This window comes from Larus michahellis, chromosome 2 (genome assembly GCF_964199755.1).
Source record: "Larus michahellis chromosome 2, bLarMic1.1, whole genome shotgun sequence".
Classification (NCBI taxonomy): domain Eukaryota; kingdom Metazoa; phylum Chordata; class Aves; order Charadriiformes; family Laridae; genus Larus; species Larus michahellis.
The window spans coordinates 156,598,643-156,620,819 of NC_133897.1; the positions used below are offsets into that span (position 1 = coordinate 156,598,643).

A 22,177-nucleotide genomic window follows, 5' to 3' on the forward strand; every position below is an offset into this window, starting at 1 on the left:
GCGGCCGGCGGGAACGCCCGCCTCCCCGCACCTCCCTGCGGCCGCTTCTCCCCACCGGCCGCTAGTCCCAGCCCCGCGCGGCGGAGGGACACAGGCGCGCGCTGGCCGTTCGATATTTTTGGCGCGTAAAAGTTGGAGCAGGCTGTTTTGCCGGCACGGATTGGCCCGTCGGCGCGCGCCGACCCCGCCTCCTCCGCCGCTTCCCGCCGGCAGGAGGCGGAGCCGCCGCTTAAAGGGGCCGCTCTTCCCCGCGGCAGCGGTAGTGGCTTCTCGCCGTTCCGCACTCTGCCAGAGGGGTCCCCGGGTGAGAGGGCCCGCGCCGCCCAGCCCCCTGCCCGCCGCTCCGCCGGTGCCTGGGAGCACCTGGTGCGAGCTGGGATGGCGGCCCCGCCGCGCGGCTGCGTTTCCTCGGGGAAGGCGTAGCCGGTGGCTCCCGCCGCTCCCCGCACTTCCTGTGCCGCCCTCACTCACCCCCCCTGCCGAGGCCGGCTATGGCGCGGCCGGCGGCCGCCTACGAAGCGGCGGTGCCGCCCCGCCCCGCCTGCGCCTACACCAGCTGCTACTGGTAAGGGCCGGCCGGTGGCCACAGCGCGGCGTTGGCGGGAGCCATGAGGTGGGAGCGCCCCCGCCTCTGTAAGGCGGGAGCCGTGAGGCCGAACCCCTCGCTATGAGGCAGGAGTCGTGAGGCAGGAGCCCCCCGCTCCACCCCCGCATCGTGAGGCGGGAGTTGTGAGGAGAGGCATCCCCATCCCCCCCGTCCTCCGTGAGGGGGGTTCTCCCTGAGGCGGGAGTCGTGAGGCGCTGAAGCGGCGATAGTTGTGAGTGGGCAATGATGGCGCGTTGTTCCGGGCTGTGGCTGGTCTGGGAGGCTGATCTTAAACGGGTTCGTGACCGGGAGAGCCTCAGGCCGCAAGTGGGGTCTGACCCGGGCCGCTTTCTGGCAGGCATTGCCTCTCGGCTGGCTTCTGGTCACTAGAAAATAGTTGGAGAGGGGAAAAAAATAATCAATTCTTGTGTTTTACAGCGAAGAAAACGTTTGGAAACTTTGTGACTACATCAGGAGTCAGGATCAATACCCTTTAGAAGAATTTTATGCTGTTTTCATATCCAATGATAGGAGGATGGTGAGTCAGTGAGATGCGATCTGAATGCAGCTATGGAGGGATTCAGGCCTTCGGACTGCAGTCCAGCGTGGGTGAGATGTGGTCCCAAGCCTTTAGACTACGGCCTGGCATAGGTGAGATGTGGTCCCAGGCCTTTAGACTTTAGCTCAACGCATAAGGGAGACATGGGCCAAAATCCTCCTGTAGCTACTTTGGCTGTGAGGCGTGCAGACCACACCATGTGAGATCTTTCAGTTATCTGGTGCGTTGAGGACCATGGGAAGAAGCATGATGTCCCTATGAGCTGTGGGGGACTTTTTCCCTGTAATCTGTCAGTTTAGGAGAATTGCTTATATGGTCCAGGCTAGAACCTCCAACTTCCATGCTCCTATAAGATAGAAACAAGGGAAAATCTTCTGACTGCAGCACAGATGTAAGTTGATGAAATGCATAGGTTAACAAAGAACTAACCAATTAACCCAAAATTAATCTGTATTAATCTGAAAGGGTTTATTCACTTCAGATTTATTCATGTATAACTTTCAGATTCCACTGTGGAAGCAGAAATCAGGACGTGGAGATGAGCCTGTTGTCTGGGTAAGACATTCTATTCTCTCAGTAATTTCAAGTGTGTGCTTCTGCAGTTGATAGCTGCAGGATCAGACATGGGCGGTGTCAGCCACCTTCACTGTAACAAACTGTCACATCTGAACATAAAGAAACACTTGAGGCCCCATCTCTGGAAGTGTTCAAGGCCAGGCTGGATGAGGCTTTGAGTGACCTGGTCTAGTGGGAGGTGTCCCTGTCCACGGCAGGGGGTTAGAACTAGATGATCTTCAAGGTCCCTTCCAACACAAACCATTCCATGATTCTATGATTCTGTAATTTTTTTACTGTGAGGGTGATGGAGCACTTGAGTAGGTTGTCCAGAGAGGCTGTGGCATCTCCATCCTTGGAGATACTCAAAAGCTGTCTGGACGTGGTCCCGGTCAGCTGGTTTTCTGTGTCCCTGCTCGAGCAGAGGGGTTGGACCAAAGGAGCTCCAGAGGTCCCTTCTGTCCCCAACCATTTTATAGTTCTGTATTAATATTTATTATTCTTTTACAACAGATTTATAAAGAGCCTAAACCTGGTGCTCCTTTTTTACCATTCATAGTAAATTAACAGCGAGACAGTCATTAAAATCTACACGTGAAAAACCTTAACATTGGTAAGAGTATCTAACACGTTTGTGAAAATTACTCTCTGGATATTGTTGAGGCTACTGGCTTTGTAGAATTTAAAGCAGATGTCTGTACTTGTGAGAAGTAGATGGATGAAAATATCCACATAGGCCTGACAGAGGATAGAAAAATGCAAACAGTATACGTATTCAGGTGTCAGCAATTAAACTTCATAACTGGAGCGATAAAACTGGAGCCATAAATGGTGGCTTTAGAGTGTCATATGATCAATTAGTGTAATTCAGTAATTGCCACTACAGAATTCATTTCAAATGTGTATCATTACAGAGTTCTTTCAGTTATCTGGCGTGGAAAAAAGTCTTATTTCTTGGGGCAATTTCTGTTTCTGCAATTCTGCAAAATAATCTGCAAATTGCTGAGGTTCTGTGATTTCTGAATTGTTCGTTCCCTCCCAAAGTATTGGTGTATTTGTAGTGCAAAAAAGTTCTAGTTTAAAAAGAGATCCAAGTGATCCAAAGATATCTAAAAAGAAATAGGAGAGTCAGGAAAGGCCACCGTTAGGATGTGGATTTCCTATAAAAATTCATGGATTGAAAGGTGTTTTAACTTTGTTTCAGTGGATCATAGGATACGTAAAGCTTGTAGTTCATTTTTCTTATACTCCGTAACAGATTCTTCTAAATATTGTTGCATACAGTTGTATGTGTATCTTGGTCTGGCAAAATAGCTTGCCAAAGATCTTTTCTATTCCAGTCCCTTTGTGGTTTTGTTTGATGTTGAAAGTGTCAAAAGACAGTGGTTCAGACTCTTTTTGTCAGTGGATTTAATGTAAACTTTAGTAAGCTGTTAACAGCTACCTTCAGTTTAATTTTGGAAAGCAGCAGTGTACATGCCTGACACCTAATGTAAGTAACTGCAGTGTCTCCAAACCTCCACCACACCTGTGTTTCTTACAAGTTAAGGAATAAAATTGCACCTCATAACCCAAGTGTCAAGACAGAATAGTTAACTTGAAAAAGTGTGATATAGTAGCCACAGGCGTTTTTTCCCAGCTTCAAGAGCTACAGTAGGAATTTGTCTTACTCCTGCGATCCTCTTGATCTGAGTCGTTTGCTCCTTTTTCAGTTGAATGCTGTTTTTTCAGGTGCTTCTGTCAGCCAAACACTTGGCACTCAAATTCACAGACAGTGTTACTGCAACAGGTACAACATCTCTTACTAGAAGAGATCAATAGATAAGGTATTATATATTGTTGTGAGCTTTTATGTAGTACTGGGTCTATGACAAAAGTGCTTATCCCACTCAACTTTTGAGTTTTGGTGTGGAACATGAAAAAGATTGGCCATTTTCTTAGGAGTAGCGTACACTTTAGTTTAGCTGTCCAGGCTTACAACAAAGGAGGCTGCAAACGAATGGGGAAGATAAAAGTTTCTTGAAAAGCATGATGGGTGAGACAGGTATTAGGAAATCTCTCTCCTGGTGCCAGAAATGTTGCAGACTTAACACTTCAAGGGCAGAAAGCAAGATTTAAAGAAAGGTTCTATAGCTTCTGCTTCTAGGAGGCTTTCCCCTACTCCCTTCGCCAGTTGCTCATTAACAGGTGTTTAACTAAAGACAATTACGCTTCTTCCTAGGACTACCATGTTATTCTACTTCATGTTTCCAGTGGGGAGCAGAACTTCATTTATGATCTTGACACAGTGTTGCCATTTCCGTGTCCTTTTGACGTGTACAGCGTGGAGGCCTTTAGGTTGGATGACAGCCTTCGTCCAGAATTTCACAGGTGATAACACAAAATATAAAGACCATGAATGTTCATGAAATCGAAGTTGAAGTTCTCTGTGTGGGTGCATAGTGACAGAAGTTATTTTGCTATACTCCAGTGAAATAAATGCACGGTGCTACTTTTCTAAAGCTCTTTACCTTAATCATCAAAAGCCATTTTCTTTCCTACTGTAGTTTCTTGTTAACTTGTTAACATTGCTTGGCACAATATTGCTGATTTATGTATTTAACGAAATTAATGCTCCTTGATGGGAGGAAAGGACCCTTGTTCCAAATGACTAATGCAGTATTGTATACATGCATCTCTTAATACAATTTTGCAGGAAAATCAGAATGATTCGAGCAGATTTGTACTTGAAGACGTTTGCTTCAGACAGATCTCATATGAAAGATGCAAATGGGAAGTGGCAGAAACCTCCTCCTTCATACCCTTGTATTGAAACTGCAGGTAAGCTGCCAGAGCTCCTTTTTCCTGCTTACAGTGTTGAATGACATAGTCCAAGATGCACACAAGAAATACATATGCTTCCATAATACGTGTCCAAAAGCACATCCAGCTAGCTTATTATTTCATCTGGGGAAAAAAACAGGGCTATGAAGCATTTGGCACTTCCTTTTCTGAACATGTAAAGTCTAGCGTGCCTCCTGGCATTTACCATTATCAAACATTAATTACTGATCTTCATAAACTGAGCAGAGAACGAGAGGTAAGTAATACTGTTCTCTCGTTACAGCAGGGAACTGAAGCAAAGAGGCCAAATAACTTGCTTAAGAGTTGCAAAGTGAATTTTAAACACACTCATTATACCACACTTTAGCTGGCAGGTCCCATCCTGACAGAGCTGGTTATTTTGACAGGAGGAAATTTTCAGGCTCCGCTCAGCATGCTGGCTTTGCCTGCCTGAGATGTTTGAGGTTTCTCTGCCAGGTGAATGGACCTGAGGATACTTTAAGGCAAACTGGCAAGTCAGCATATTTTTCTCAAGCCCCTTAAGCCTCTTCTGAGTGATAGTCTAGGTAATAACCTCCAAGCCAAGCAGAAAGAGAAGTTAAGACTTGCCACCTCTGCTATCCTATAGAGCCACTTAAACCACTCTTATCACGCAGCACTTCAGCTTATTCTAATCATGTGTTTGGCAAGCTGGCTAACACTTGCCACATGTGTGTTTGTTCTCTCATTTTCTTCCCAGATAAAGAAAAATATGGTGAAGTTTTGTTTTGAAAGAGTTTTCATGTTACTACTCTGCATGTTTGGTTTTGTTGCTTTTTTTTAATAATGCATTACTGCTGTGTGTTTATGTTAGAGAAGGCAGTGTCATGTTTTGTGTTTAGGTCCATGTTGTGGTTTTAAGTTGCTGAGAAGTTAATTCTCAATCTTTGCTTTGGCTTCTGGGGAAGCTTGGTATTTCACACTAGAGTAAAAATGAATTATGAATGTGGGCAGGAGCACAGATATAGTCTTCATTGTGAAGCTTTAGGTGTTCTCTAGACAATCCAGGTTATGAAGCACCTTAAATTCTATGTCTTGGTCCTTATCTCCAGTAAAATTTTATACCAAGCAAGTGTAGCGAGTGGAGGATGCCTGAACTGCAATTCACGGATCACTGTTAGCTGGAGCCTCCTAAGTGCTGAGGACGTTTTGCCTGTGGAAACCTTATTGTTGTGATAGCTGAGAGCTAATAAAAGTGTAGGAATACAGATTAGGCCAGACCAGGAAGGTGAACAAATTCTACTCAAATCAAGAGAGTAGAAAACATTACTGGTGGATAGTAAGTTACAGAATGACTCGAACAGTTGCAGATGCGTATGTGTACCTCCAGCTGTAGTGAATAACTCCACAGCTGCAAACCCTGTAACTCTCTCCTTGTTTCTCTTGCTTAGCTAACCTTTACCTCATTGATAAGCAGCAGCCACGTGGTCTCAACCAACCTCTAGACTGTCTCTGTGATGTTGGTAGATAGTGGAAGATACATAGATCTTCACTCCTCTTATGCTTTATTTCATTACTCTGTACCTTGCCATGCTGAAAGGAACATCCATGCGTCATTCAGTCCAACACCTTCTCAAAACAGGGGTTCCTTAGGGATCTGTTCAGTCTAGTCTTGAACACCTCCAGGGGTGGAGATGCTGCTACCTTTCTGGGCAATCTGTTCCAATATTTGACCCAGTCATGGTAAAAAATAAAAAAAAAATAAAAAAAAATCCCTAGTATGTAATCAGAATTTTCCATGTGCCAACTTGCTTTTTTTTTTTTTTGCTTCTTGTCCTGTAGCCAGACTCCTCCAAGAAGGCTCTGGCTCCATCTTCTTTGTGTCATCTGATCAGGTAGATGTAGACAGCAGTAAGGTCTCCCCTTTGTCTTCCCTGTTTAAGACTGAACAGGCCCAGTTCTCTCAGCTTATCCTTGAATATCATGTTCTCCTACCCCAAACAACTTGATGTTCTTCTTGTGGGCTCACTCCAGTATCTCAGTGTTTTGGGGTTTTTTGTGTACTGAGGGGTCCCAAACTGGACACAGTATTCCAGCTCTGCAATGATGTGCTCTGGTATCTTGGTCAGTTGGCTGAAAGGAACTGGTTACCCTGCACCCACTGAAGGTGTAAGGGCATTCATTAGATAGCTTCAAGTTCTGGGTCAGAACAGGAATAGATTGTATAAGATCTATGATGTCTAGTTCAAGTTGTCTTTCATTGAGTACCAGTTTCTCCAGCTTTTATTTTTGTCTTTCCTGTATTCGCTTGACATATCTTAATGATGCGTGCTTCGACGTACATGATGTTGTAAGTCCATGAGGAGTCTGGGTTTAACTGTTGTGGAACAAGCATGTGCTTTAACTTTTAGCTGAATCTAATCCGCACTTCAGTGATGCGGTTCTGTAAATGAGCACATGTCCTGCAGGCCAACATACAGGTTTAGAAAACATTGCTGTCAACAAGTGGAATAGGTAATTCTCTTCCTTTAGGCACTAGTAATGTCTCAGCACAGTTTTATCGGGCATAAGTGTGCCTTATTTTAAACTTGATGGAAGACTGGGTGGCAGACCTTTTGTTATCATAAAAGAGCCTGGGGTATTAATGTTCATGTCCATGCCAAATTCCATCCATTGCAGATAACTCTTTTCTCCCTGTTGTTTTACGTAGATAGAGTACTCTGCTTTCTGTGTTAATTTGTGTTTGTAGAAGATTAAATTGCTTACATATTTCATGTTAGAGGTGACTGCAATTTAATGGCTGACAGAATTGACCACATATTGTTTTAGTATCAATTTATTTGTGAGGGACATTCAGATCAGAGTATTGTTATTTGCTGTAATTTAGAGTAGCCAAATTCCTAAGCTCTTGAGAAGATGATTTCAAAAGCATACAAGGCTTTTATATTCCTTCTGTTTGCTATATGTTGTCTTTGATGTTAAATGAATGTTTGAAGACTGAAAAAATACAATAAAAATGTATCAGTCTTTTTTTTTTTAATTTATGAGCATTATGGTATTTAAAGGTAAGCAGCACTCTGGTACTATTGTGTTGATAGAATTTGCTGTGCGTTAAAGCATATTAGTTACATATATATACACTGCTCTTCTCCCACTTGGTTTTAAAGCTTTTAGTAAACTTAAAAAGACAAGAATGTTTGCTCTCGGTACTAAAATATTGTCTCTTCCAGAGCAGAGCAGCTGTTAAGCCTGAATATAGCACTGTGGAAAAGGAAATTTTGTAGTATCTAAGTCAGATGTAAGTTAAACAGGACCATCAGTAGGATAATGTAATTACCCGGTGTGGAGCTAGGACAGGATACTGGGACCAGTGGTCCTTTTTTATGAAGTATAGTAGGAAATGCTTAATGGCCATGAAGTTCCTTTTGAAATTGAATTAAGGAATCTCTATCGGTAACCAATTTAGCATTTTTTTCCTACTACTAACTCAAAAGGAATGACTGTTAAACTGTATTTGTGCTGCTGATGGGGTTGCAAAATAAACCTTCTAAAATAAGCTCTAAAATTTTGAGTCATAAATTCCATTCCATGCTTAAAAAAAATTGAAGCTGGAAGTAGGTGATTACTTTTTTTAAAGAACTTTATTTTTTTTTTTTTTAAAAAACAAACAAACAACCAACCCCAAACCAACCAACTGAACAAAAAAACCCTCGAACTCTCAGTATCTCATCAGAACTCACATGCTAAGCATTAGCCTTTTGCAGCTGGCTCTGCTCTCGCCCTTTCCCAGAGCTAAGTCTCTGTGTTTCTTATTGGCATTGCTCTGGCCTCTGTTGTGCTCTGCTGCCGTGGATGCCAGGAGGAGCTGGCAAAACTAACTGGGGACGTGGTGCTTTCCCACCCAGACCTATCCTTGAAGCAGCTCTGCTGGAACACGCAGGCCTGAGCTGCAGCAGATTGCCCTGCACCCACCTGGTTGCCTCCAGTTGAAAGAAAACGGAGGCAAGTCTGGTATATTGTTCAAATAATAAAAATTAAGGTGTGATTTGGTGCACAGATTCGTCATTCTAGGGCTGGTGAGCCCAGCCTGGGGTTTTCTTTTAAGTCTTCTTTCCACAAACTAATGAGGCCTGATTCTGCTTAGTTTATGAGTCCTTATGAGATGAGCCCTCCTTACGGCAACCCTGTGTAAAATACAACTTGCACAGTGCATTTCAAAATTACTCAAAACAGATGGTCTTATGGCTTATATACCACTGTTAGCATCAGCTCTAACGCTGAAAAGCAGGGGTTTGAGTTTCAGTTCTCCCTAGCTGTTTGGTAGCATGCTGGCAGGATTGATTTGTAAAGGCTTTTTGTTCTTTTATTATTAGTAAAATCCTTGGTAGTCATAAATGATGGGCTTTTATTTGTTTTTTTTGTTTGTTTTGAAGAGCATGAGTAGGACAGCTGAGAAATTCTGGAGGCACTGTGTATGACACATCTATGTAACAGGCCAGCTGCTAGACAGGGGTCAGGCAGATGTCTGCAGTTTCTTTCTGTATCTCCTCTCTGAGGTGGTAGTAGGATCCTAGTGAAAGCAAAAAGGAAAGCATTGATACGGATATAAGTAGCTTATGCATTTCTTGGGAGCCTTCTGCTCCTCTTGTTTGAGAATAAAACTCCAGTTTATCAAGTTAGGTCCTTACTTCATGAGCTTTTGTGGAAGTAAAGAATCAATTCAGGATAGAGGCCATAAAGGTACAACTAAGGATAGAAATATTTAAATTCCGTGAGTGGCTTACTGAAATGACATCACTTTCTGTGAAAGATAATTTCAAGGTAGTGAGCTTTGTTTTACACTGAGATGGACCAGGAGGGTTTGCACAGTCAGTTGTGTCTCAGCTGTGGCGACAGCACCCTCCAGCGGAGTGTGGTAACAGCCTTTCCGACTCTGCCTGCAAAAACCACTTCTCTCCCTGCCCAGGCAAGGGAGGGGGATCTGAAGAGAACTCTGCGTAGACACCTGCGCAAGGCTGTGAAGAGCCCAACTTTCTAAGTATTTTAGGTTCCCCCAGTGTTAGGCAGCAGCAGAGCTGATCTTGGAGGCTTTGTTTCAGACTTGCTCGCTTCCAGCAGCCGCTTGGCAGCTGTCATTATGCAGAGGCCCATGAGCTGAGCCGAGGCTTGGGTGAAACATTGCTTTATAACTACTGTTGTCAGAAGCCACAACTATCATGGCTAACAATGCCATCTGATAGTGCATGGCCTTTTATTTCGTCCCTGCTTGGGGCAAAAGTGTCAGACTTGATTAAAAAAAGTTATGCGAGAATCCCAGAATGTGCCAGCTAGGTCTCCTGGACAGTGTGTGTGTGTTACAAAGGGGGTTTGGTCAAAGAGAAAGATTTGCTCTGAGCATGCACCGATGCAAGCTAGTATAATAGCCATAGCACCTGAGGAGGACTGCAAGTGTGATGTAAATCTTAAAAAAACAGAACAAAAAAAAAACCTCTGCTGCTCTTGACCTTGTATAAATGTTATGTAAAGTATGTTCCTCCTTGCTTTTGCAGAGAATTCCCCATAGAATTCTCATGGAAAAACTGGCTGCTCATGGCCTGGATGAGCATGCGATCTGCTGGATCAAGCACTGGCTGGATGGACAGTCCCAAAGAGTGGTGGTCAATGGAGTTAAATCCAGCTGGTGGCCGGTCACAAGTGGTGTTCCTCAGGGCTCAGTGTTGGGACCATTTCTGTTTAACGTCTTTATTGATGATCTTGATAAGGACATAGAGTGTATCATCAGTAAGTTTGCAGATGACACCAACTTAAGCAGGAGTGTTGATCTGCACGAGGATAGGGAGGCTCTACAGAGAGACTTGGATAGATTGGACCGATGGGCCAACGCTAACGGAATGAGCTTCCACAAGGCCAAGTGCCACGTCCTGCACTTGGGCCACAACAACCCCATGCATCGCTCCAGGCTTGGGGAAGTGTGGCTGGAGAGCTGCCCGGCAGAAAAGGACCTGGGGGTTCTAATGGACAGGCGGCTGAACATGAGCCAGCAGCGTGCCCAGGTGGCCAAGAAAGCCAATGCCATCCTGGCTTGTATTAGAAATAGTGTGACCAGCAGAAGGAAGGAGGTGATTGTCCCCCTGTACTCAGCACTGGTGAGGCCACACCTTGAGTATTGTGTCCAGTTTTGGGCACCCCAATATGAGAGAGATATCGAGGTGCTGGAGCGAGTGCAGAGGAGGGCAACGAAGCTGGTGAAGGGCCTGGAGAATAAATCTTATGAGGAGCGATTGAAGGAGCTGGGACTGTTTAGTTTGAGGAAGAGGAGGCTGAGGGGAGACCTCATCACTCTCTACAACTACTTGAAAGGACATCGTAGGGAGGTTGGTGCTGGTCTCTTCTCACAGGTAATTAGTGATAGAACATGAGGGAATGGCTTCAAGCTGCAACAGGGTAGGTTTAGACTGGACATTAGGAAAAAATTTTTCACAGAAAGAGTGGTCAGACACTGGGATAGGCTGCCCGGGGAGGTGGTGGAGTCACCATCCCTGGATGTGTTTAAGAGTTGTTTAGATGTGGTGCTAGTGGATATGGTGTAGGGGAGAACTTTGTAGAGTGGGGTTGATGGTTGGACTTGATGATCCCAAGTGCCTTTTCCATCCTAAATGATTCTATGATTATATTCTATGAAATCCTCTTGGTGTGTCAACTGTAGCATCCATGTGTCTCTCTTGGAAATTTTGATGTTTGTCATTTCATTTGCTTTGGGAAGAGGACTTTGTGGTGTTCTCATGCATTTTTGCTGCGCTGTGCCTAAAGCTGTAAGGTCTAACATAACGTGCATAGCGTTCAGAGATACAGCACATGAGTAAGAAGAGCAACATAGAGAGGTTGTTACCACCTGAATTCAATAAAATGGGAGCGGACTCGCTGTGTTTTCCTATGGATAGAATCACAGAATGGTTTGGGTTGGAAAAAATACCCTAAAGATCATCTAGTTCCAATCCCCCTGCTCTGGACACCTCCCACTAGATCAAGTTGCTCAAAGCCCCATCCAACCTGATCCTGAACACTTCCAGAGATGGGGCATCCACAATGTCTCTAGGCAACCTGTGCCAGTGTCTCACCACCCTCATGTTAAAGAGTTTCTTCCTAATATCTAATCTAAATCTCCCCTCTTTCAGTTTAAAACCATGACCCCTTGTCTTATCACTACACTCCCTGATAAAAAGTCCCTCCCATCTTTCCTGTAGGTCCCCTTTAAGTACTGAAAGGCCACATAAGGTCTCCCTGGTGCCTTCTCCAGGCTGAGCAACCCCAACTCTCTCAGCCGGTCTTCATAGGAGAGGTGCTCCAGCCCTTTGATCACTTTTGTGGCCCTCCTCTGGACCTGCTCCAACAGGTCCATGTCCTCCTCATGTTGGGGGGCCCCAGAGCTGGACACAGTATTCCAGGTGGGGTCTTATTGGAGCAAAGTAGAGGGGTAGAATCACCTCCCTCCACCTGCTGGCCACGCTTCTTTTGGTGCAGCCCGGGATATGGTTGGCCTTCTGGGCTGCAAGTGTACATTCCCAAGTCATGTTGAGCTTCTCATCCACCAGCACCCCCAAGTCCTTGGCAGGGCTGTTCTCGATTCATTCTCTGCCCAGGCTGTATTTGTGCTTGGGATTACTGTGACCCCAGTGCAGGACCTTGCATTTGGCCTTGTTGAACTTCATGAAGTTGGCATGAGGCCACCTCTCAAGCCTGTACAGGTCCCTCTGGATGTCATCCCTTCCCTCCAGCATGTCAAGTGCACCACACAGCTTGGTGGTGTTGTCAGACTTGTTGAGAGTGCACTTGATCCCACTGTCCATGTTGCCAACAAAGATGTTAAACAGCACCAGTCACAATACTGACCCCTGAGGAATTGCCTTCTGTGACTTGGGCGGCATGGCTAGCACGCTCACCGGTGAAGACTGAGGCAAAAAAGTCATTGAGTACCTCAGTCTTCTCCATATCCTGGGTAAACAGGTCTCCTGTTTCCTTCTGGAAAGGGCCCACATTTTCCCTGGTGTTCCTTTTATCACTGATGTACCTGTAGAAGCTTTTCTTGTTGCCCTTGATGACCCTGTCCAGATTTAATTCTGTCAGGGCTTTAGCTTTTCGAACCTGATCCCTGGCTGCTCAGACCATTTCTCTATATTCCTCCTGTCATTGCTTCTACCCTCCGTAGGCTTCCTTTTGCCATTTGAGTTTGTCCAGGAGCTCCTTGTTCATCCACACAGGCCTCCTGGCGCTTTTGCCTGACTTCCTCTTTGTTGGGATGCATCACTCCTGAGCTAGGAGGAGGTGATTCTTGAATATTAACCAGCTTCCCTCCAGGGCTTTATCCCATGGTACTCTGCCAGGCAGATCCCTGAAAGGGCCAAAGCCTGCTCTCCTTCAGGAGACTTGGCTGTCTCTTCAGGAGACTACCCTGTGACTGAGTCCAGGGTAGTCAGCTTGCCGTGCACCCTCCTCACTGCCCTAAGGATCTTGAACTCCACCATTTCATGGTCACTGCAGCCAAGGCTACTCTTGAGCTTCGTGTTCCCCACCAGCCCTTCCTTGTTGGTGAGAACAAAGTCCAGCATGGCGCCTCTCTTCGTTGGCTCCTCTGTCACTTGGAGAAGGAAGGTGTCATTGATGCATTCCAGGAACTTCCTGGATTGCTTATGCCCTGCTCTGTTGTTCCTCCAACAGATATCGGGGTGGTTGAAGTCCCCAGTGAGGACCAGGGCTTGTGAACGTGAGGTTGCTCCTGTCTGTCTATAGAGGGCCTCATCTGCTCAGTCTTCCTGGTTGGGTGACCTGTAGCAGACCCCCACTGTCCCTGCCCTCCCTTTAATCCTGACCCATAAGCTCTGGTCGGCTCCTCATCCATCCCCAGGTGGAGCTCCATGCACTCCATCTGGTCACTGACATAGAGGGTGACACCACCTCCTTGTCTCCCCTGCCTGTCCTTCCTGAAGAGCCTGTATCCTTCCATTCCAACACTCCAGTCATCCCGCCATATCTCCATGATGCCAATAAGATCATAGCCCTGACTACATGATCTGAAAGGTCCCTTCCAACCTAGGCAATTCTATGATTCTGTGAAGGTATGTGCACGTCTTTAACTCCTCTTCCTCTCATACTGCTCCAGTGCCATCTAGTGACCGGTTCTTAGACCATCCACTCTTCACTTCCGTTCTTGTTTGCTTTGTTAAAACATTTTTTCCTTTCATTAAACTTCTCTGATTGACTGTGCTATGCTGGCAAACAGGCTTACCAGTCTACCAGCAAGCAAGAGCTGTTATCTGCTACTAATTGTTCTTGAGCTACAACGGCAAATTTCTTGGCTTGTGTTATTTTAAATTCCCCCATAGTCGGGCAGAAATGGGCCCTGTTCTGACAGACTCACTTCAGCAGCAGGAAGATGCTTGGCTGGACATAAGGATTTTCAACGTGTGAAGTCCAAACAGGTGAACAAGAAAAGAATTAGGGCCCAGATCTCGGAAGTGGTGGGAGCTGGGATTAGGCAAATCACAAAGCTGTGCCGTAGTGTAGATGTGGTGCAAACAGAGGGCTTTGGGAGCTGGATTATGGCTGGCACTGCTGGGTCTGGGATTCCCGAACATCATCTTCCCTTCCTCGCTTACGCTGTCCATAATGGTAAGCCTAATTACACAAGCTTTTTGCAGCTGAAGCAAATTCCATCCTATGGATTTTATAATCCATTCATTAGAGCCTACTCTTGTTTGGTTCTTAATCCTTAAATGCGCACATGAATCATCCATGTTAAAATAAATACTTAAATACAGCAGGAAAGCTGTAACAGTAAATCCAGTGGCTCTCACGCTCTGTTCTTTAAACTCATTCTCTTCCAGTTTTCTTTTAATGGGCATTTAAAAAGATTATTTGCGCAGATTGCCAGTGAGAGCATAAAACAACAAGCCCACGGATGTTTGTAGTCAGAGCTGAATAGGCTGAGGAATTGGAAACCCCTGATCAGCGTGGCTCTGAGTCAGCAAAGCTTGTGCTGGGCCAGCTCCAGAGAGAGGATGGATGAGGCACCTAAACCCAAACCTGCACACCAGCACTTCCCACTGAGCTCTCTGGGACCCCCACACGGGACAGAATGGTGTGGTTTCTTCCTCTCCTGTGGGGGTCAGAGCAGATCAAACTCCTGGCAAATAGCAGTTATGGTTACTTTTCTCTTGAAACTAGGGCAGTTAACTTTTTCTCCCTCTGACTTCATTCAGTGGTTCAGGATTCAAAAAAAAAAAGTGTTTGCCCCTGGCCTGGGTTTGTGTCCTTTTTCACCTGAGCATCCCTCTAGGCTGCGGGCTGGGTTACCTCAGACACTTCCTCTGGTCTCCACATTCTAGCCTTGCAAGTGGGCTGGTGCACAGCAAGGACAAAGTTCAGGGCTGGAGGGAAAGGAAACGCAGAGCAAATAACTGTAGTCTGGGGAGTAAAAAACTGTTGGTTTGCCAAGGGGCTGACCGCTTCTGAGAGACACTGAGCAACTTCCAGTTCTGACTGCTGCTCTCATCCGGTTCCTCTGTAGTCAGTCAAAAGCTGACTCAGTTGACTTTGGTTCAGAACTTAGTGGGGGAATAAGATCTCCCCTGCCTTTGAGTGATCAGGTTTGTGTGACCGCAGGAGGACTACAAGCTCCTGTTGCGTTGCAGTTCCCTGTGTTGGTTGTTATTTGTGCTCCAGTTCTCTGACACTACTCGACCCTTCGAGGCTGCCGTTGTAGGGAGAAATTTTACTATTTCCTACGCGTATTGGTTTCTAATGGCTAAGGATGGTTACTGATCCAGTAATGTGATTATTGCTGTGCGCAGGGAGAGGAATCAGGGGCAAAAGTAACCTTTCAGAGACTGGAAATAGATGTTTTTGTCGCACCATACAATTTGCAGAATCTTGCCGGACGGCTGCTCGGCAAGTGTGCTAGGAACTCGTTGCTATTTTGAACTGAACTATTAAAGAGGGGTTTTTGGGCATTTTCTTGATAAATGTATACCCATGTTACAGAAGCTGCATCAGGAACTTAAATATTTCCCTTTTCTGGTCCTTTTTTAGATTCCAAGATGAACTTGGATGATTTCATCAGTATGAATCCCAAAGTGGGATGGGGCTCAGTGTTTCCCCTTCCGGACTTTGTGCATCGATTTGGCAGCCAGACCGATTACAGCTACTCCTTGGAAGGACAGTGAAGTGAACAAAGTTCTCCCTGCTTCTGTTTTGAGTGGGTGTGTTTTGTTTTGCTGCTCTTACGTTGTATTTATGGTTTACATTTCTTTACATGGAATAAGTACTTGGGCAAATAGAATACCCAACCAGAAATATCATGAACTGAATAAAAACTTTTATTTTGATTAGGTAAGAATGAACTTGGGTTTTAATATGTCAAATGCAAGGCAGACGTCCCACCATAAGCGTATTACTTTTCCATCTACTGTGCCCAAATTGAAAAGAGCATTTACATGCTGTAAGAAAAGCTTTTGGAAAAATGTAGTGTAGTTTTTGTTATGATTTCTATCACTTACATAAACAGACAGTGCATCTCAGTTTAGTCACTAACTTTATCAATTACGCTTAGTTAGCAGAAGCCTGAAGGCCAGGCCCACAAAGGGAGCACAGATTTATTAGTACAATCTTGAACTCCCAAGCACTCTATAAAACCAGGTAAGTATCTAGGTTTCTGTGTTCTATGAGGGGAGAATTAAACGCCTGCCATTTCCGTTAAACTGTTCTAGAGCTGACGGTTGCTGGAAGATGCAGTTGCTTTTCCTTCTTGCGCTGGCTGCACGTTCTCGCCTGCCCCCGTGGGCTTGCACTTAGCATTTTTCTGGCCCTGTGGTAATCCAGGGTAGGAAGTTAAACCGACAGAAAGCAAAGGGGTTTTTTTTCTGCCTCTTAGCTCCTTGAACTGGCTTGCCACGAGGTCAGACAGCTGCTCTTGCTGGTATAAGGAAATCAGCAGGAACATATGGTTGGGGGGAAGGGAATGAGAAGGCGTCCCCCATACAGGGTCGCTTGCTGCTGAATTTCCTCAGGGGTGACATCAGGCTGCATCCTTGCAGGGGAACCCAGGAAAGCCCTCACGTTGATTGGGGGTTTGGAGCAAAGTCTCCCAACGTCCTAGAAGAGTGCCCTAAACGTGGGATTACAGAAAATGACTAAAATGGGGTATTTAATTTAAGGTTTTGACCTGTTCTACTTTACATACTAGCGTATCATAGAATCACAGGCTGGTAGAATAATTCAGGTTAGGAGGGTCAGGCGGTCTCTAGTCCAATCTCCTGTTAAATCAGGTCAGACCAGGCTGCTCAGGGCTTTATCCAGTCACGCCTTGGAAACCTACTGGGACTGACAATACACAATACACAACACTACAATAAACATTTGCAATGGACTTCAGTCTTGTTGAAGGGAAGCACAGTAACAGTTTTAAGTATTAAGGGATCATTTTATTTGTAAGTACAGAAAAATACAAAAACTTCAAAGATATTTATTTATATGTATATTACTGTTATATAGGTTTATTGTTATAGACATATTCTATTACCGTATCTCCTGTCCAGTTCCAGAGAATTTACGCATGTTAACAGCAGAGACAGACTGTTGAATGACTGTGGGATTGATTCACTTCATCCAGACGTCTCTTTTTCTGTGTCATAAGGGCTGGCTGAGTGTAGAAACTTACCCTCGGTGTTGCCAGATGCAGCACAGCTGGTTTGCTGTGCAGATGGGCTGCTACCACGCGGATTCCTTGGGTGCCAGCATGGAGTACGGATAGGAGGCCAGCTGTCAGGGCACTCATCTGTGGAGTGGGAGAGTTGATGTGTAGTTTCTGTCTCTGTGAACCAGCTTCACCAGAAGTGATTGAGATGATGGAACTCGGGATTCCTGATAATTTGGTGCTCAGAGCTCTCCCAAGAGGGGGCAGCTCTGGATTTAACCAGGTACACCTTGTAGAAGGCCTGATTTGTTGGTGTTTGGATGACATGGCAGCTTTTTCTGCATGGCACTGATGTGGCAGGCGTCCTTTGAGTGAGTGAAGACGTTACTATTTTTGAGCGATGTGAAATCTGGATGTGAATGTGCTCGGCAGAAGAAATTTGCCTGCTCATCCCCATATAGATGCTAACCCAGTGCCCAGGGCACTGCGTGCACTGCCCAGGTAGGACAAAGGCAGATCCCGGAATTTAAAGATCCACGTTTTAGATGGATGGGTTTTGTTAAACACTTTTTATCCTTCAAGTATGTGACTGAATCTCCTAGGCGCAGAGTTTCTGTGCATTGCGCAACAGACCCTTTAAATTGTTACAGAACATTAGGTTCTCATCCCTCTGTACTTGAGTATGTCATTTGATTTAAATACTGAGCTGCCATCCTCAGCTGGTTTCCGGTGATGAAATCCATGACACACTCCCTTTAGTGAGGCTCAGACACGAGAATTTGCCTGGTTTAATCTAGTTTCAGGATCGAGGCTGTTTGTTAAGAACAGTCACAACCATTATTGAGAATATACAAGTTTTTTTAAAAAAATCAACGTGAAGAGACAGTCCTTTTTCTCTCTAATCATTCTGAACAGATGCTTAATTTTACATGTAGCAGGCTGGGTGTGTGTAATTATAGCTTTTCTATAATTAACAATCTTTTTGTAGCTCTTGTAAAAAGTTGTTATTCCAGAGGGATAGGTAAAAGCCAGAGAACGATTTCATTCAGTGCTGAGAGTGTTGATATTGTGGTGGTCTCTGTAGCCTACGAGCCTGGTGGCATTTCGTCACCGTTTCAGAAGGTGTGCTATCAGAAAGCCAGGACTCAGGAATACACCAAGCGCTCATTTAGGGCCCCAAGTACAAAGAGGAGCTACTTCCTTTACCATAATTAGCAGAGACCAGCCATTTTTCTAATGCTGATTAGCCCTGGTGTGCCATCAGAGGGACTAAGTGAATTCCCTCCCGTCTTTGCTCCTTTCTCTTTCCAGTTAACCCGTGCCCTGACTGTTTTGGGGAACTTGCTGTGTTTAACCTTTCTGCTGTCACCTCAGACTGGCGCGTGACGTGGCCCCGCCAGCGTGGTTTACTCACTGAGCGCCACAATAAGTCGCAGGCAGAAAAGCAAAGTTTGTTGAGAGCCACTTTGCCAAGAAGCAGCGCGTGTCAGAAGTACAAGCAAAGAACTGCGACTGGAAAGCCGATGGCGAGGAGGCAACGTCCTGCTAGACATCACCAATTATCAGCTCTCTGATCACTGATACATTTAAACACCTAAGATTCAAGCGGCTTTATACCATGGGCATACATATGTATGGGGTACACCATACAGCAGAGCACGACTCGGTCCTCAGGTACAGCTCCAGGGTGGCTGGTACGGCCACCCAGCCAAAGTGGTGCTCTAGGGAGAGCCTCACTCCTTGATGCCAGGGAGCTGGGCTCGTGCTGCCATGAGATAGGAAATAATAGGAGAGCTTTGACATTACTGCAGGCCTGATGCGCTGGGGTGCACTGGCACAGCGGGATCAGCATGTCCTCACCGGTACTCTGTGCTCTCCATAGCCCTTGAGACTTTTAATCTTCCCTGTGTCCAGATGACGCCCTGCTGTGTTCAGCACAAAGATGCACTGTTTATTTGCACTATCAGTACGATTATTTCTTAGTGCAGCTTAGCTTTCCATTCCCTTTCAGCCTTCTTTACCCTGCCCCTTCCAACAGCGAAGCCCTTCTGCTGTCCAGTTGTTATTACAGCATTTATGTGTTGAGCGCCCTTGTGCGGTGGCGTTTTGGACTAGGTCACCCTTGAGTCAGGCATTGAACAAAGCGAGGAGAAACTCCCCTGCCCTCAGGTCAGTTACTCACAATCCCACGGTCTCCCAGCTTCTGTATTCTGTTGGTCACTGGAAATTCTCCAACGCTTTTACTTCTAGACATGTCAGGGCAAGACCCCGATAGCCTTATACTCATAATGGTGTGACGTCCTGTCTCACAGGTAGTTTCTCTCTTCCGTCAGGCTACTGATGCAGGAAGCTGCAGCATAAGGTGGCGCACCCATGTCTCTCCTGCCTTTTTCTCCTCTTTGCTCCTGCTTTTTAGTTAATAATACAGTTTACTTAATAGCTAACCTCTTTTATTCGCTTCTTTGAGACTTTAGAAAAAAAGCTGGCCATATTTTTGGCATGTATTTGCTTGGTCGGCGCATTTCTGCAAACATAAACGACCAGGACCATCTTGAGAAAACCATTTCCCAGCTGGCCAGCAGAGAGAGCAGTCAGCATTCGGTGGACGTGTGGGTTGGGACGCGTAGCCAGAGGAACTCTCCTGTGCTCTCGGCCCCGCCGGTACCTGTTACAGTTAAAAAACAGTAATTCTGAGAGCAGTGCAGAGGTGATCCTTATCTTGCAGGGTTCCAGCTAATGGGTTACATACTGCTCTTGACTGCCTGGGTCTCTAATGTCAGTGGAAGTCGTCTCTGCGTATCAAGGACTATATGTGAGCACCCTCAAAGCACCTACCCATTTTCTGGGACCTGTTCAGCATTCACAATCCCTGCTGAAATGGGTGCGTGACACCTTAGATTATCAGACTAATTGCTTTGCTATTGATATATGGATTTCAGGGGATAAATTTAGGCACCCGGGAGGTTGCAATCTGATCTGCGCTATTAACTAAGCTGCAGGGAGGCACCAGAGTGCATCTGTATGAATCGGATTCCAGGATGAGAGCCCAGTTTGGGACATTTTGACCTGCACGGCCTCCTCTCCTCAACCCCTCATCGTCCAGCCGGGGCCTCGTGTGTGCACTGAAGCACTGTTGCTCTCCCAACACCCACTGTAAAATGGCCATCTCTGGGGTCCACTTTTTTGTTAGAATAACTTTGGTCCAAATATTTTTGTTTTATGGTGCGATAGTTTTTTCCCCCACCTTTTCAGCAAACTTGTGGACTGAGTGACCTGAGAAAGCTGTAGCAGGGAGGTGTGAAAATCCCACCGCGTCCCTGCAGGAGTCACAGTTACCTCCCACTGAGTGCCTTGCAGAACCAGTACTGAGACACCATCCATGACCCAGCTGGTGGCTGTTCCCTGCGACTGGCACGAGCCACGCTGCCAGAGGGGAGGACCAGCCAAGCATCGCTTCACACATCACCCGGCTGCGCAGATGGCTGCAGGTTTGGTGGGGTTGTCCTCCTACGACACTTTGGATGCAGAGGCTTGGAGAATCTCATCTCCTCTCGAGGTGAAACCTGTCTGGACGTCTGTCTCTCTTCACGTAATTACCTACTCAGAAATTTGAGGGAGGGAATGCTGGTGATTTTCTTCTCCCTTATGGCTTCCTTCTTATGCAGGAGTTGGCCCAGTTGAGGCCTGGGTTAATGAAGCGTACCTGGAGTGTGAGTGTCTGGAGACATCTGCTCAGGTTCGCTCGGCAGCTGCATGCGCCCTTCCCCGTGGATTTCAGCTCTCGGTGAAGGTTTTCGTTTGCGATCACGGAGTCGGAAGCAAAGCCCTCCATGCAAATGCAGCCTTTCAACAAGTTAAGCACAGCTGCAGTAGTGGTTCTGGAAAATCTCTCTAGTTTGACCTAAGATAAACAAATACGGTTGCTTAAGTATCCTCTATGTTTCCTTATACTTACAGTAGGAAATACCTTGGGTACTGAGGGCAGCTAAAACAAATCTTACTTAGTTATCTAAGGCCTCTGGCAGGTCCCTGAGTTTCTGAGTGAGCTAAGCCACTTCCTAGGCGTGAGGCATACCGAGCTTTGTTTCACAAAAACAAGCATTGAAAGGAAAGGACCTGAGCTGTGGACTGTCACTCACACAGTCCGAGCGCAGCGGCATTATTCACCTGAAGGTCATTTCGAGTGTCTGGCGCTGGGGCAGAGGGATGTGAGCAGGGTGTTTCTGACAAGCTGGATTCCTGACATTATATTACTTAAAAGCAGGAAATGCTCATTTGGCCTGGTTCAGCGTCATACCGGCCTTCCCATGCAAGGCTATATCTGGAACCCAAACACTGCAATAAAGCAGGAATCATTATATGTTATTTTTTTTAAACAGCCTACACAGTGAGAAGATGGTAGTTATCTCAGCCTTCCCTTCTTTTTAGTATGCAATTGTGGCGGTGTGCTTCCCACCGTCGCAGCTTGGCTGCTGAAATGGCAGCTCACCAGCTCCACGCTTGGAGCCATCCCGAGAAAACCTTCTGCCTGCGGCTTTTAACCATTTCGCTGTAAAGCTCCCTCCGCTCCCCCCCGTTTCTAAACTGCTCGGGGTGAAGCAAGGGTTTCCAGTCCTTGTTTATAGCCCGTGTAATCAGCTCGGCTATTTATACCGTACTCCTCACAGAGCACTTTGCTGTATGAAATGGTCACGGTTATATTTATACCAGTGCAAAAACGAAGTCATCACAAATTGAGGAGGCGACATTCAGAGTATTTTTTCCCTGCTACGTGACACTGTTTCTTTGGCAATTCAAACTTTTATCAGGCAAAGTCACACTCCTAGGAAGAAAATACAGCCTGCTGTAAGTCAGGAATCCCACCGGCCTTTACCTGTGCTTGGTTTTTCATCTTGCGTGAAGTAAATGTGACTATTTAGTCAAGTAGCTTCTATGAGCTGCCACCTCGGTATGAATATGTGGCGCTGCCAGCAAAGTCCATAGAGTT

The 22,177-nt window shown here is 45.9% G+C and overlaps 1 protein-coding gene across 4 annotated transcripts; it reads left to right on the plus strand.

The window, feature by feature from the left end:
• Positions 1 to 212: 212 nt before the first annotated feature.
• Positions 213 to 17,325, plus strand: NTAQ1 (N-terminal glutamine amidase 1). Of its 4 annotated transcripts, XM_074573668.1 has the most exons (7): positions 344 to 565; positions 1,025 to 1,124; positions 1,650 to 1,700; positions 3,922 to 4,070; positions 4,396 to 4,520; positions 15,588 to 15,757; positions 17,191 to 17,325. In XM_074573668.1, the coding sequence occupies exons 1-6, from the start codon at positions 492 to 494 to the stop codon at positions 15,719 to 15,721; spliced, it is 633 nt and encodes a 210-aa protein (XP_074429769.1). In that variant the 5' UTR covers positions 344 to 491; the 3' UTR covers positions 15,722 to 15,757; positions 17,191 to 17,325. The 4 variants fall into 4 exon arrangements, with proteins under 4 accessions (XP_074429768.1, XP_074429769.1, XP_074429772.1 ...); XM_074573667.1 differs by lacking the exon at positions 17,191 to 17,325 and having other exon boundaries at positions 213 to 565; positions 15,588 to 15,889; XM_074573671.1 differs by lacking the exon at positions 17,191 to 17,325 and having other exon boundaries at positions 546 to 883; positions 15,588 to 15,889.
• Positions 17,326 to 22,177: the final 4,852 nt, after the last annotated feature.